The sequence below is a fragment of the Centroberyx gerrardi genome, chromosome 9 (genome assembly GCF_048128805.1).
Source record: "Centroberyx gerrardi isolate f3 chromosome 9, fCenGer3.hap1.cur.20231027, whole genome shotgun sequence".
In the NCBI taxonomy this organism is placed as follows: domain Eukaryota; kingdom Metazoa; phylum Chordata; class Actinopteri; order Beryciformes; family Berycidae; genus Centroberyx; species Centroberyx gerrardi.
The window spans coordinates 12424357-12440067 of NC_136005.1; the positions used below are offsets into that span (position 1 = coordinate 12424357).

Genomic DNA, 15711 nt, shown 5'->3' on the forward strand with positions numbered 1-15711 from the left:
TGATAACATTTATATAATATGCAAAAGGTGGAGAAAACAAGGAAGATGGTTACAGTATACACATAGCAATCCATCAAAAGATCAGGAACATAACAAGCTAGGAACATAACAAGCTTGCAACTCTCAATCATAACCAACAAGACAACAGTAACTTGATTATGCCATTCTTAGTGCAAAATGATAAAAATGACAAAAGGCCTAACTACACTAATCAACAGAGTAACAGGGTTCTTGCAGAATGCAGATTTTTATTTCTGAAAATGCAGCTCCATATCCATTTCCCTCAGATGCATAAAGCTTTACTTGTGTGACCACGTAACACAAAGCAGAGAGGCAAATCTTTTGTTTACTGTCTGACAACTCGGAATGTGCCTGATGAGGAATATTAGAAGCAAAATGAAAGATGGTATACGGATAACACAGAAAAACATGCAATTATCTTATTTTGCAATTAAAAGAGAAGAGCGATAACAAGCTTCTGAGATATTGTGATGAGCCAGAGTCAGTCTGAACCAAAACATCTGTCATAGTGAGGGAGGGGAAAAGACTTGGACAGATAAATTGCACATATCAGTATAACCCAAGTGAAAATCTACTCAAAATCTATGTCAGCTTTAACACGGATTAATTGTCCAATAACTGCAACACAAAAAAAAAAAAAAAAAAATGAAACTGTCCAGAGGAAATAATAATGTTCCTTAAAAAAGAAACAGCCTTTGATCTTTGCCCTAAGAAGGCATAAACATGTAGAATCACTGACATTTTCACAACAATGACAAATAACAAACCCATCACATTAAGTCTATAACATAAAAAAATACAGCAAAAGAGTCACAGCACAGAGTGAAGAAAAAATAGCAATCAAATGTATTGGTTAGTTTCACCACTGTTATAAGGGAAAATTATATATTTCTCCTAACCCCCCCCCCCTCCCCCACCCCCACCAATACACCTCTTTAAGGTTTCTTCCTGAGATTGATAAAAGATCAGATATCTTAGAGCCAGTAACTTCAGGGGTGACTGTGGAATACTTTGGTATCTCTCTGCAAACTGAAGGCCTGACAGAGTCCGTACAAGTTGGAGAAACAATTCTACTTGGAAAAAGAAGCAAAAATCGAAAAGAGCACAAACAAAACCAGACACTGTACAGCAGTACAGAACAGTGCAATCTTATTTGGTGGCAGGTTATAATAGACTTTCTTGCTTTTGTTTTATAGTAATCTTGAAAACTAGAAACTTCCCTGACCAAACTTTTCATTAACTACTGTAATAAGCAGGATAACATATCTAAAATCTAAATATCCCTTAAATATAAATATCAATAATAACTTTCATAATAACAATGATGACGAAAACATCAAGAGCACATTGCTTTCATCCCATGACAATGTTCTATACAAAGGTCGTATGTATTTCAGCTCTTTTTGACTAGTAGACTATGAAGCACAACAGAAATAAGAAGAATCCAATTTATACCATGCAAAGGTAATCACAAAGCTTTGCCTGTTGTTGAGCGTAAACAGTACTTAGGCTTTTCTATTTCATAACAAATGTAGAATCTAGTTTTATTGCTTTTTGATCATTTGAACATATCCAGGCATTTTGTCATGAACCAACTACAGTGCATTCATTTCACACAAAGATGGCCAGATCTCACAGGTTCTCAAATATATACTATCATACACAGCGGGTATTAAAAAGTCTACACACCCTTTCAAAATAGATTTTATTGCTTTGAGGCCTTGCTTTTATGATGAAAACCCATTAAAATAAACTTGAGAGAAAACTCCACTATATCCAGATGTGTGTAGTTTGGAGAGACTTAACCAGAATTACTGCTGTTATCAAAGCAACAGGTGCTTTGATTAAGTATTATTTGAAGGTGTGCACACTTGCACTACCAAGGTGTTTTAGTTTTCCATTTTAATACTTTGTCAGAAATGAGTACCCAGATTTTTCTGGTTATCACGTTCAAATGAAAGTGGAAAAAGTCAGATTTACATTTTTGTTTTAATAGGTTTTCATTTCAGACCATTTCAGACCAATAACAACTAGAAGATTTGAAAGTGTGTGGTGATTTTTGATAACCACTGGAATTACGGACTGAAAACAATTTTTCATATCAATATTTGTCAAAACGATACAAAAACAGATAAACAACGCACTCTAGACTTTCCTGAGAACTTCAAAATCAAAGCAAACCAGGAGTCACATCACTAAATGTTATCATCGGCTTTAAAAAAAAAAGAAAAAAAAAAAGTGGGTATTAATTTTTTTGACACAATTTTAACCCATTCTGCTCAATAGAGTTATCCTTGCAACATCAGTCCCACATTGACCCCCACTTCTCTGTCTAATCAGCTGGGACAGAAGGGGCGCAGGTAAAGGAAAAGTCTGCTGCTCTTGCTATAGGGTCAGCTATGGGCTCCACAGATAAACATACAAACACATACAGGCTTAATGGGGGTTACTAGTTATTCCTAAAACCCACCACCAGCATATTATAACACCAACAACTACTGACTGAGGGGCTAAGAGTTAAATACAAATATATCAGAATAAATTAAAATTAAAACCAACAAACGCTCAAGAAGTACAAATCTATACATTAGGCCTATATGGGTTTTTAAAGACTGCATTTTTAGTAGATTTCTCCAAAGGCACTGTTTGCAACAGCAGACTGCTCTTCCTCCCCCTTCCTCCTCACACTAGTGTTCATAAAAGCAGGGAGAGAAACAAGAGGGGGCATGAAGAAGAGAATGAAAACTGAGGCATTTCATGGCTAACTAGCTAAATGATCTCTCATCTGGGTTTTTTTTTTCTATCTTCCAGTTCAACACTATCTTTTGAGTGAAACCTTTGTTTAATTCAAACCGAGCTCTGCACATAGCGTTGTTATAGTCGAGACAAATGGCCATGAAGCAAATTAACAGGACAACAGAGAAGCAGACTCTACAAAATGTGTGGTTATAACTGGTGAAAGGCATTTAGGTTCCAGCAACTTTAACCATCATACCACATAAAACCAGCAGGGGGAGGTGTGTTATTGGTAAAAGATTTCTACACAAGGATTACCTCTATGAATGAGCTCTATTTGACGGCTCTTACACTTCACAAAATACAGCGATCACATGGGTTTTTCAAATGGCAAAAATCATACTTTGTTACAGCTGTCTTTCACTGTTGAGGGGACACTTTGGTGTAGAAATCTGATATCTATCACCTTAACAGCCACTCCGAAGTCAGGACTGGTGACTGTGACCCTAGCAGGTGAATGCTACAGTTGGATAGAGAGAAGGGTGAGCTGAGCGCAGGACAGGACAGGCAGTGATGTGACTATAGGCCCTGAGGGGAGTGGGAGCAGGTCCAAGGGTGCGTTCACAGACAGCAGCGAACAAGACAAAATCTGCGTAAAAAAAAACACAAACAAAGAAAACAAAACATAAGAAGTCCAGATGAGCTGTTGCTAGGCATCATCTCATTCTGGTTGCCGGTACTGAATGACGGACTTGCGGTCCAGTCCGGTCTGTAGCATGCTGTTCAGAACCTCGCGAGCGTCGAGAGCGTCAGAACTGCAGTGGCCGTTGGGTAAGGGCAGAGAGTCTGACGGGGGGAGGAGACAAGGGGAGGAGAAGAGAGAGGAGGAGGGTGCGTTGGAAAAAAGAGAAGAGGAGGAAGATGTTGGGATGAGGGTAGAGGTGGAGAGGAGGCCGGTGGAGACGCGAGACACCGGGTTGTTTGAGACAGAGGGGGTGGAGGAGGTGGAAGAGGAGGAGGAGGAGGTAGAGGATGAATGGTTGGCTCTCTGTGTGGACAGTTGGTAAGACAGGGGCAAGTCTAAGAAGTCTAAAAAGTCTGGTTGGTGGTTGTTGACCAGTAAGTTCTGGTTCTCCTGCTGCTGTCTGGCCTGCAGATGTTGCTGCTGCTGCTGCTGTAGCAATAGAGGCGGCGGCTGCTGCTGCTGTATTTGTGCAGTGTGCTGGGCGTTCAGCGCGCTCCGAGAGATCAGAGACTCCAGACCAAAGTCGTCTCTGAACGGTCCAGAGGGTCCCGTCAGACTGTCCAGGCTCAGCCCGCCCTCCGTGCTGTCTGGGGAGGGGGATGGCGAGCTCACCGTCAGGTCCAAGATCTCATCCAGAGGGTTCTTGGAGGAGGCGGCGGCGGACAGTGCGGCCTGAGAGAGCGGGAGGGAGGGGTTCTTCAGAGCTGGGAATGAGGATAAGAAGGGCTGGGGAGAAAACTGCGAGAAACGGGAGCTGAGGCTGGCCATGCTGGGTAGAGGGCCCTGGTTGGTGGTGGGGGTGGCGGTGGTGTTGCCGGGCCGGTTGGTCTGGGTCCTTTGCTGGGTTTGGTTGGGGTTCCTCTGCAAGGATAAGAGCTGTAAAGTGGACTGGGTTTGGGCCTGGGCTCGCTGTAGCGTTATTTGGGAGATGCTCTGGGTTTGTGTCCTTTGTAGAGGGTTCTGGGTCAGAGACTGGCTGAGGGACTGGTTGTGGATGGGGCTCTGGCTGAACAGATTGGCCAGGAGGTGTTTGTGCGCCTCCAGTTTGCGGTTGCGCTCCTCAGCCTGCCGTTGCTCCAGAGCCTGCTGCTCCTTCTCCTTGCGCCTCCTCTTCACCTCCTCGTCCATCAGCAGTAGCTCGTCTCGCACACGAGCCACACAGTTCTCTGGGATCTTGATACCTGGGGAAGATGTAAAGTAAGGTAATGTGTCAGTATTCAGACTTTCCCAAATTGGCTGTGCTGCGTAGGAGCTGGTTTGTAATAATGTCACTTAGTGTCACCTTGCAGTGCTCAAAGGGAAACACTGATTAATAAGAGTTCATAAGGGACAAATGAGGAAAGCGAGCAACAATTTAATTTCCTCAATTTGTAATAAAGAAGCGTCATGAGTCACCACTATCACAGGTTTTACCAGCAAAACAATAAACAACTGCTGATTCCTCTTAGTTGATCTGACAAATCGAATTCACACTTTAAACTTTGGGCTGGACTTTTTGTTTATTATGGTTTACAGAATATTAGGGCAAAGTCTCAGAGATATTCTAAAAGCCTGTACAAATTGTGTATTGTGTTAGTTCATATCACTTGTCCCAGAGGGCTGTACTGACCGACTTGCTTGTTATGCTGTTTGGTTTTGAGGCGAACAATCTGCAGGATGCTGGAGCTGGTGATGTCAGAGACCACATCGGCCACACGCTTCCACACACGCAGTAGAGCGCCACACAACATGTGGTACTGACGGAGACGCATGCCCTGCAGACACTCCTGGCCTTCCTCAATCTTCTTACATTTCCCATTCCTAGGGAGAAGGGGGAAGATGGAAAGATATAAGTCAAATCTTTTACACACATGAAAGAGCCTTGAAAATATCTTGTGTCACCTAATCTAATCAATGCCTTTTATTCTGTTTGAAGGAGTGGAGACATTTGTTAAGTCCACCCACCACAAAGGGGTGAAGACTTATTTATCAGTGAGATGTTATGCTACGCCAGCAGGGATGACATACATAGTGCTTCTCTTTCAAATTGTCCATTAGGTCACATTGTCCATCACATTGAACTCCTTGTTAGTAGATGTTTTAGTTAAAGGCATATAAGTTGTTGTTTGCATATCTATTGACAAAATTGCACAGCCAGCGAGCAGATCCCTCACGTCTTTGAGATTTTAAAATTGTACAAAAGGCTGTGAGACTGACCAATCACCAATCTAGCATTCTCTCAGAGGGGGATGGTGCAAATGTGAAACTTTGGAGGTATTTCTATACGAGACTAGTTCTCAGGTGACCTGCAAATCCTTAGGAATGGCATCTGACCTTAAAATAACCCTGTTTGAGTCCTGATAAGCACCAGCCTGATTGGATATACGTGAGCCATTAATCCCAGCGGAGGTTGTGGATTCCTACTTACCAATTGGCATGGCTACACTTCTTGAAGGAGAAGGTGAACTGGTTCTCCCAGCTCTCCTGGGCTTCTTCTGGAGTCACCTGCAAAAGGAACATATAACACCACAATCAGCAGGGAACTCACCACACCCACAATGCACTGCAGCACCAGAACACACCATTCAGGACAATGGACATCCAGAAAATACACAAGACAAGAACATGCAGCTTTGGGAATATATTTTTAACAATACAGGAACAGAACACAAGACAAAAGGGAGAGTGTCACTCTCGCAACAAAGAGCCATTTGTTTATTCCCAACCACAGGTGACATTATGGTTTCATCACATTTACAATTGTTCATCGTATCAAAGGAGGATGTGAATATTGTTCTCAGTGAGCATGTGGTGAAGGGTCATTAATCATCACCCACTTCTTCATGTGGGAAAGGGAAAGAGGTACAGCTTAAATCGACAATATAAACAAAGGGGGATTTCAACAACCCCTTGAGCCATACATTTAATCCTGAGTTATGTTGCTCATGCTCTTGCTAATGAGTTTAGGGGGCTATAAAATATTGCCACATCTTTCAGTTCTAATGCCTTGAATATTGTCTGGTTCATTACTGTTAAATATCCACAAGGGGGCAGTTGACTCCATAAAAGTTAGACGCTCTAACCAACAATCACAGATCACTTTGTGGGAATTGTACAAATCCTAAAAAGTCCAGCTTGGTCCTTTCCAGTGATCATCATTGTAACTGGTTATTCTCTTGTAAGTGGGGACATTATATAATATATAGACACAGATACAGACAGAAACCAACTGTGAGCCTGACTGGTTGATCAACAGACAGAGAGACAGGCCCTCACCTTCCGGTAACGTAGCTGCAGGTTGTCCAGGCTCTCAGGATGGGCCTGCTTGCCGATGTTGGGCTTGTAGACAACAAAGTTCTTGCCTCGGCCTTGCTCAGCAAGCAGCACACAAGGGTGGTTACCTCGCAACTGTGGGGAGGAGGCACAACTCAGTACTATGTAGACAGTGAGTTCTGTTTTCGAGACGTCCACAGTTGTAGACTACATCCATTTTATCAAATGATGCTGACATATACAGATTCTGTGGTGTCTGGGTCACATAATAAATTCTAAATTTACAACTGTCTTACAGTACAGCTTGGGTTGTTTGTTTTTTTATTGGTACATAGGTTCACCTTGTGAGACAGGTAGAATCCCTCCTCAGAACCGCTGAGCTTCTGTGCCTTCTCGTAGGCCTCTTCCCAGGGCATGCCTCTGTCCACACTGATCTACAGGGCAAAAGGTAAAGAATCAGAGACTGGAGCAGATGTTTAATGAAAGAAGAGGATCTAACCAGCCATGCAACCACATACTGCTGGCCTGAAGGGAACTACTCTTGCATAGAGAGCCACGATTATAATCTGAGGCATATTTAAAAAATGCACACTGATGTAGATTTGAATAAAACTCATTGTCTACCACAGTCACGCATGCACCCACTCTCTCTCTATACCTGCTAAACTGGTCCTGGCTGTGTAGCATTCTGTTCTCTTGCCAAGTTTGAAATGTCAAATGTAGGTTAGCCTGCAGCAACAGCTAAAAGCCGGAGATACCAGTAATTATCCCGTTCCCACCTCCCACTAGAGTCTCCATAGGCTCCTCAGCCTGGGGCTAAGCCTGTATGATCACAGTCTAACCAATGGCAAACTGACATCAATCAAAACTCACATATAGAGGTAGCTACTCTTGTTACCTCTGCAACAGTCTGGAACTGGGAGTTCAGTTTATGTGAAACAAACTCTGAGATAATTTCCCCAGTTGTATCAGTTCCTTTTTATATGCAAGTGTGTGTGTAGGGCAAGCCTTGACGAGAAAATCTTAATTAATTCATAGTTTTTGCTAACTAATCTGTGGATATTGCTTTGCTGCCAAAGATAAGCTTATAATTTTTTTGGCCAACCATGACCCTATTAATCCCACTGGTTGTAACTAAAACAGGACAGCCCCAGATTTGTGTTTTTATAAACATCATATATTCACAGAGTCTGCTGTGGGCAATAAAATAGGAATTCTTCTAATATCATCCAAATACATGATGCAATATCTTTCTTGTTGGCACAACAAAGCAGTGTGCATTCTGTTACAAAACAAAGAAGGTCACAGGAACATAATGTAACATTGTGCGATGGCTACAAGATCACCCAAAGCCTGTAAATGTGCTTGGCTATCAGAGCTGCTGCCTAATTTTATAGCATTACACATGAGATGAGGTTGTGCCTACCTTATAGAGAACAACCTGTCCGTCCTGAGGGTTTCCAGCTGTCAGGAAAATCTCCTGCTTCTCCTCATAGATCTCATCGTTTCCTGGGGCAAGGTCTGTCAGGGACACGACAGAACAAAATTTCAGACGGAGTAGAGCCACGATAGAATGGGACAGAAAATACATTTGGAAAAGAACAGAACCGAACAGACAGATATGGTAGTAATAGATTAGCATGCAACAATGACAAAGAGGAATAGCCCAATCTATAAGCTGTCTGACTAACCAAATTACCATCGTGGCTCAATGTAAGTAATGAGCTATTTGAAGATATTAAAAAAAAATGTTTTAACCAGTATAATCATTGACATTAATGGATTGGGTACCATCTTAATAAAGGTCCTGACCAGCATATATACCATTTACTTGTGTGGTTCCACATTCAACCCCCTAACTAATACCAGATGTGCCTAAAACCTCAGACTTTGTGAGTTACTCTTGACCTCCATACCTAGGATTCCCATGTCGTATTTGCCCTCCTTCTTGTCCTTCTCAATTAGGTAGTCAAAGTTGTTGGTGAAGTACTGGAAGAGATGGTTCTGCTTGTGGACCTCCAGGCCTAGGATGCGGTTTAGGAACTTGGTGATGCTGCAGTCTGAGAGAAAAATGCAATGCATAGCAGTTAACAAGGCAATATAATTATATGTGAACAGATGAACACAGCTGAATTCAATTTTAAGTAGGTGGTCTAGGGGTACACATTTACCCTAAATATACTGGCATAAAAATCCTATCCTCATGTTTTACTCAAGATCTGCCTGCATGTCTCTCAGTGCCTTACCCTTCTCAGTACTGATCCCAAAGCGAGACTCCTTACAAAAGATGCCCACATCCATCATTCCGAGTTTCATGTCTGGAATAAAGAAGAACATAGTTGTAGTTATGTGAATCAATCATACTAGAGTTTGTGGTGGAAGAAGTAGTCTTTCTTATGCCCTGAGATACTGACACAGTCAATCAAACCTCAGAGTGAAACGTACCTCTGAAGAACATGGCCTCGCCCCCCGGGTAGCCTTTGGGTGGGGGCACCTTGTTCTCTATGTGGCCCAGGATAGCTTTGGTTATTTTATCCAGAGCCTTGGTACCATACTGCAGGGGAGAGGGGAAATGCAATTGGTACAGACATATTGGCTCCCGAAGCTCATTCAACAACTCCACACTAGCAATTTTAAAATGTAACTCATTCAGGATCTCAAATATGAAGGTCTACAAAAAGGTTTAGTGTAGATGTAATAGTTCTGATCAAGAGGTGGGTGGTACTTGGATGCCAGAACTTTCTGTGGAGACTTCTAGAGAAGCTGTGGGCCTAATGCAACAAAACATCTGTGATTGGGTGTTGCAATCCCAGATGACATACCCTATATCGCCCACACCCCTTTCCTTTAAGATCCAGCCAAGTTTCTACATAGGTTTCATAAGTTTCTAACCCTAACCCTATCGATGGAAGTCACTCAGAAATCATGAAAAAAATTGTGTGAGGTGGAAACATTTGCTTTTGTGGACTATTTAGATAAAGCATGGACACTCGATGAAAAATGAAAATACATGTTGTATAAGTAGTTGCTTTGTATTATATTAGCTGTAGTTTGTGCTATTATGCTGAGTGACCTGGAAGTCTGTGTTTTATATGTTGTTGTAATTGTGTGTCACGTAATCCCATGTGGGATGGGCCATTTAGATGGAATGACATGAAAATAAAAAATAAATTCATTCATTCATCAGATCCTGTGTATTGCAAACAGTGACAGTCTGACATAGAGCTTAATTGGTTCCCATTAAAATAGAAGCACAAAGGTCAGAAGACGATATACAGTAGTTCTGAAATGTACTAACCTTGTTCTCAAAGTTGTATTTGCTCAGATCTCTGGATTCAGTGGCTCTTCTATCCCCGTGGGTTAACGCACCCTGCAAAGTAGATCAGAGACCGTATTAGTTTCACAGCCTTCAAAGCATCATTCATACACTGATATAATCACATACACATCAAATAGCGTGCCTACACAGCCTACTCTCAGCTCAAGGTGTAAGAGTAAAGTGCTGAGGTTGAGGTGTTGAGGGCAACTTTCACATCACAGCCAGAATTCGTCAGTGTTTCTTGTACCGCCCTCTGATATCGTTTTGCGTCTAGACAGGACTCCAAGCTACATTTTAACAAAAGACCGACTAAGAGACACAAGAAGACTAAAAGACAAAAGAAGACTAAGAGAGAGATTATCTGTACTGAAATGTTAGTGCCAGGTATTAATAGCATCTGGAGCTGTGTTCAGATGCTAGCCATTTTGCTTGTCTTTTGACCTTTTGTTGACCTTTCAAACGAACCTCTGTGAGGGAGGTGAAGGAAGATTTAGGGGGAGAAGGTGGAGTTTAGCCAAGTCGACAGCACACCAGCCTTGTAACCAGCTGCTGGCACTGCCCACACAGAGGAATGTCTCAAGACACCAAAACAAAGGGATGTCTCAGCCAGATATGACCTCACTGCTCATCTGAAGAGAGCCAATCACAAAAGGTATTCAGCCCTCTGGTGCGTCTGTCTGTGCGTGCATGCGTGTGTGTGTGTGTGTGTGTGTGTGTGTGTGTGTGTGTGTGCACGCGCGTGTTCGTATCAAGTTCAGGCAGGCAGGGGGACGTGACGTGACCTATTCTCAAGGCAGATTACCGAACACGGCTGGCAAACACAGGAATGACTTTCTGGAACTGCCACCCCCCTCTCACCCTCCTTCCCCGTTCTCCCAAAAGAGCCGTCATACTGGGACACTATGAAAATAAATGACTGGCGGTGCTGAAATGCAATAATAAATATGGAAAATCATCGCAGACTTATTATCCAGACATGGTCCTTTCCCTTTTTTTTTTCCTGCTAACTTAGTTTTCCATTATTGCGATGAAGAGGGAAATACCCAGGAATCTCTTGTGGCTTGAAATGTGGAGAAAAGTCGATGTGACCTCAAGTGAACCAACAAGAAAGGAGAGTCTACACTCTAGGGAATAACCCAGAAAACAGGAAGGACAGAGGGTGAGGGCAGGGTGAAGGAGCAAACGGTGGAGTCTTCACAATGGCAACTCAGGAACACAACAATCAATAAGCACAAAAGACTGATCCTCTGTGTTTGCAGTGGAACAATTATTCTTCTCAGACTTCGTAAGACAACTGGATGAAGGGGATTATCTTCTCATGAGACTTGATTTCACGCAGTAAAAGCAGCGGGAGACGTGGCACGCAAAATCGTTGTAAAGACAAAGAGGAGACTACAGGGACGGGATTGTGAACACAAAGAACAGGAACATTTCAGGAAAACAGTAGTGTCCCACTAGAAATGAATGGAAGTTGCATGCCCAAATAACCAAATAACGCCCCCAACCCACCCAACCGCCCCACCCTAGTATCTATAAGACTATGGGATGTACCAGGCTCTCTAGTCTCTTGGCCACAATGGAGGCGAAACGTCTCTCCCCAGCCAACTCTGAGATGAGGAAGATGTACTCCGGGGCCGTCACCTGATTGGACCGGTGGGTGCGACCTGTAAAGACAAGAACAAGAGGAGTGTAAGAGAGGATCTGTTCTCCTATGGCAGTTAAAGAGACTAAGACTATAACTAGAGAACATTTAGAACATACACACATACAATTTGGCCATCCTGATTCACTAAACGACCTGTTGCTGAGTGACTGGATACATAAATAGAAAAAACAGGAAAGTACGAAGAGGGGGATATTTTTGATGACATGATGGGATGCTGCTGCCATATCAAATGACAGAGAAATCTAATCATTGCAGTCAGGGAGAAGAGTCTGTGTTTGAACAGGCCGTCATTCACCCACAAAAATGTTTCTACCCAACAGGTTTTGTTTTCCATTTTCCTAGAACAATACTATTTGGATAGTCAAGGAAGTTCAGCTCTTATGTGGAACTAACTAAATACTACATCACTGTGTGCGTGTGTGTTTTGTTTAAACACCGACTTGCCAAACAAGCCCACGTACACAAAGTTAGACTATTGGTTCCGCTCCCAGCAGGAAGGCCACTGATGGAAAATATTAGTTCAGCGGTTAGTTACTGCAAACAATTAATTCATTTACTACTCTGTGTGTGTGTGAGTGAGTGAGTGAGTGAGTGAGTGAGTGAGTGAGTGAGTGAGTGAGTGAGTGAGTGAGTGAGAGAGAGAGAGAGAGAGAGAGAGAGAGAGAGAGAGAGAGTATGTATAGGATGCAGCATTGGAAAAATGATTATCTAACAGACAGAAGAGGCAGAGGGATTCATGTTGGTCTAATTCATTTAACTAAATCCTTGCTCCCTTTAGCAAAACAAAACATCCTCTCAAATTGTTTTATTTAAATACTGCTGTTATTATAATTCTGGATTATTATGAAACATAAAATGTTCATATATACACACAGTATGAAATCTGTGAAGGCAATCACAACTTCATATTACCAGCAGAATGTGAGAAAAGATGCCATTTCAACATTTCTGCCCCAGACAGTTGTAAAACGTGAACTTTCACGCTTGACCTTGAATCTTTGCTCACTCACAAACAAACCACTGATCGTCTCTGTGTACAAAACATCCTAACCTTTGTCTTCATTTGGTAATCTTTGGCCCCAACCTTGGCCCTCATCCTCAGTGAGAGATAAAGCTACAGAGGGCTCCCTCTGCTTTAGGAATTCCTCCTTCACGATTCCTTATACCCTTTGACCCCAAACTTGACCCCAGTCTCGGGCACATATGTAGAAACCACAACATGATGGACAGCTAGAGCGACCCTGAGAGGAGGAAGTAGCAGAGTGTGTCTACACTCGTATTTCCAGATACCACCAATGTCATCATGAAGTGAGGCAGGAAAAAAAAGTCCATACCAGAGTCTGCTCTCAATGAATTGCAGTTGATGGAAAAGTTGTGAAATATGGCCTTTTGTTGCAGACATCTTCCATTGAAAACATAAAATTAATGTAGACCAAATTACACCCAAGCCAACATCCAGAGGTAAAATTTAAATTTTTGTTATGAGTCATTTTTAAGAAGAATGTTGTTTCAGGTCTGTACCAGGTTGGTTGGCTATGGTAGCAGCGTTATGTGTGGGGCAAAAGTGGAGGCAAAGAGCAGTGGTAATGCTCTCTGTGAGGCAAACTAGGAGGACAGTGCATTCATGATGGTAAGTGCCCAATTTTGCAGGCTAGAAGGTGGGCCCAGTTTTTCAGTATTGACTGATTTAAATTCCAAAAATAGATGTTCACTGACTAACCTATGCTGCCCTACACATGCAAGCAGCAGTAACTACTTTTAGTGTGCTTTAAAAGTCAAAGGTCATGATTAGGGTTTTGATTTCATATCAACAAAAAAATGACACCCATACAGTCTTGTCTAGTCTTGTACTTCTGCAGCACTGCTACTTTTGCTGGGACATGAGAAGTCATTTTTTCCTTAGTTTTCCTTCTCATGCACTTACTGCCCTTTGGTTTCGTAAGGCTCTTCGTAAGACTCTTCCAATTTCCTCTGACTCACCAAACTGCTGTATGGCCCTGTCTGCACTCCAGGGCAGCTCCAGGGTCATGTGGACCCTGCGCCTCTGGTTCTTCACCCGCTTGTCCGCCTGCAGGGAAATACCGGAGCTGGCCGCCTCCGAGATGATGGCAACCAACTGGAGAAGAGGGAGAGGCAAGGATGATTAGTGGATGGATTTCCTCATGGACAATGTTTGGGGAACTGAGAGTGTGTATGTGTGTATATACACTTTTTATCAGGGCAAGTTTCCTCTAGAGACAGATCTGTTGCAGCCTTTTAAATGTTATTTATCAGTAGGATAGATTGAGGTTAGCATTGAAAAGAGAAAATACAAGCTTATACAGTGGTGACTGCTTCAGTGAAATCTATTGCAAAGACTAGTGCCATACAGAGTACAATTAGCTGCTGTGTGTGACCAAACAGAGATAAATTATAAGCACTTTTATGAGCTATTGGTGAACTAGATCTCTGTCTAATTTCTTGGTGTATCTGACCTTCTCGCCACTCATGAAGCGGTCTTTCTCCTTGACGTTGATGTGGTCGATCGTAAGGCCCTGCTCAGCCCGGGACTCATAACGGACGCTGCCGTCAGGGCGCCGCACCACGCGACCCTTACGGCCAGTCATCTACAGAAAAAAAAAATAAGATAACACATTCTCACACACATTCTGACAAAAATGCTGATTGAAACCTCAAAGCACAGTGTATTTTCTGTACTTATGTCTGAACAATGACTTAAGGAGTGAAGAACAGACCTGCGGGGGCACATGTAGTGTCCCCGCCAACTAAATCTTACTCTTAAGCTTATAAGTAACCCCATGAGTCTCAAGTCTATGAGTCAAGCCCGAGAGTTTCCAGTTGACAGTCTAAGGCCCGTACCTCCGAGACTTTCTCTGGTCCTCCAAACTTATCGATGAGCTCGTCCAAGGTATTGAGAGGTAGTTCTTTTCCCAGCACGGATATCTTGTTGAGGAGGCCCTGCTTCATTTCTTCTATCCTGGCTGTGAGCACAAGAGAAAGCAGAGGAAACATTAACTAGTGTAACCCTAGCAGGCCAGAGTCATAAAAATAACAGGACATGGCAGGCTACAGTGTCAAGTGATGACTGGCAGGTGGGTTTTAATGTCTAGACAAGCACCTGTGTGATGGAGATTGGACACTTTTGGAAAAGATAAAATAACTTCTTTGAGTTGATCATTTCTTGTTACTGGGGTGTACTTTCGTCATGACTCAACATGCTTAACTCCAACTGATGACACCAACGGAAGAAAAAAGGCACCTCACTGGCTTTCCTACCTGTGTGGCAGCTAGTGTGGTTGACAAAGATGACGTCGTCATTGTCTAGCAGAGAGTCTGGTGAGGAGTTGGAGTCTGTGTCCATGCCGTCGGTGTCGCTACTGCTGTCATCGCTGATGTTGATCACACCGCCGCTGTCCACTGTGTGCTTTGGAAACTTGGGCTGGCGGCCTCGCGGCTTACCTGATTGGTAGCAACAACATGATATTAAAGTAAGAAACAAGAACCAGAGCTAAACAACACTTGCCAGAGACAATTTAATGAAATCACAGTTTTGTATTATAAGCCACACAGATAATTAGGGTAAGAGATAGACTACAAAACAAGTGCTTCAGTGTATCTAGGGTGCCAAATGGTAACCAAACAACCAGATATACACAAATGCAGCAGTCTGCTAATTAGACTGTAAGGCAGTAGAGTTGTTTGACACCTCAGCTGAGGATTGGCTACACATAATATAATGAATATTATTCTAGGGTATCTATGCTAACTTAATGTGACAAATGCATCTTCTTTACTTACGTTTTCTCTTATTCCCTGGCCCCTTCTCTCTCCTCTGTTTCTCTGATGGGAAGTGTTTAAGGACTAGAGACTGGAACACTCCCCTATAGGAAAGAGAGAAAGAGGTGGAAGAGAAAGACAGCGAGAGTGAGATACTTTCACTCTGACAGGAAAGCAATCAGGGCAGCACAGGAC

The 15711-nt window shown here is 42.7% G+C and overlaps 1 protein-coding gene across 3 annotated transcripts in view; it reads right to left on the reverse strand.

Annotated features, from left to right (window-relative positions):
* Window positions 1–228: 228 nt before the first annotated feature.
* sbno2b (strawberry notch homolog 2b) overlaps window positions 229–15711 on the reverse strand; it is a 67656-nt gene continuing 52173 nt past the window's right edge. For all 3 annotated transcript variants that reach the window (XM_071926022.2, XM_078285681.1, XM_078285682.1), the window contains 16 exons: window positions 15538–15620; window positions 15016–15198; window positions 14599–14720; window positions 14214–14345; window positions 13720–13855; window positions 11625–11737; window positions 10053–10124; window positions 9200–9308; window positions 9001–9072; window positions 8671–8814; window positions 8181–8275; window positions 7096–7188; window positions 6758–6889; window positions 5910–5986; window positions 5112–5302; window positions 229–4683 (listed from right to left, as the gene is read on the reverse strand). In XM_071926022.2, the coding sequence (XP_071782123.1) occupies window positions 3479–4683; window positions 5112–5302; window positions 5910–5986; window positions 6758–6889; window positions 7096–7188; window positions 8181–8275; window positions 8671–8814; window positions 9001–9072; window positions 9200–9308; window positions 10053–10124; window positions 11625–11737; window positions 13720–13855; window positions 14214–14345; window positions 14599–14720; window positions 15016–15198; window positions 15538–15620 (2959 nt within the window). In that variant the 3' untranslated portion in view covers window positions 229–3478. The remainder of the gene's footprint in view (window positions 4684–5111; window positions 5303–5909; window positions 5987–6757; window positions 6890–7095; window positions 7189–8180; window positions 8276–8670; window positions 8815–9000; window positions 9073–9199; window positions 9309–10052; window positions 10125–11624; window positions 11738–13719; window positions 13856–14213; window positions 14346–14598; window positions 14721–15015; window positions 15199–15537; window positions 15621–15711) is intronic.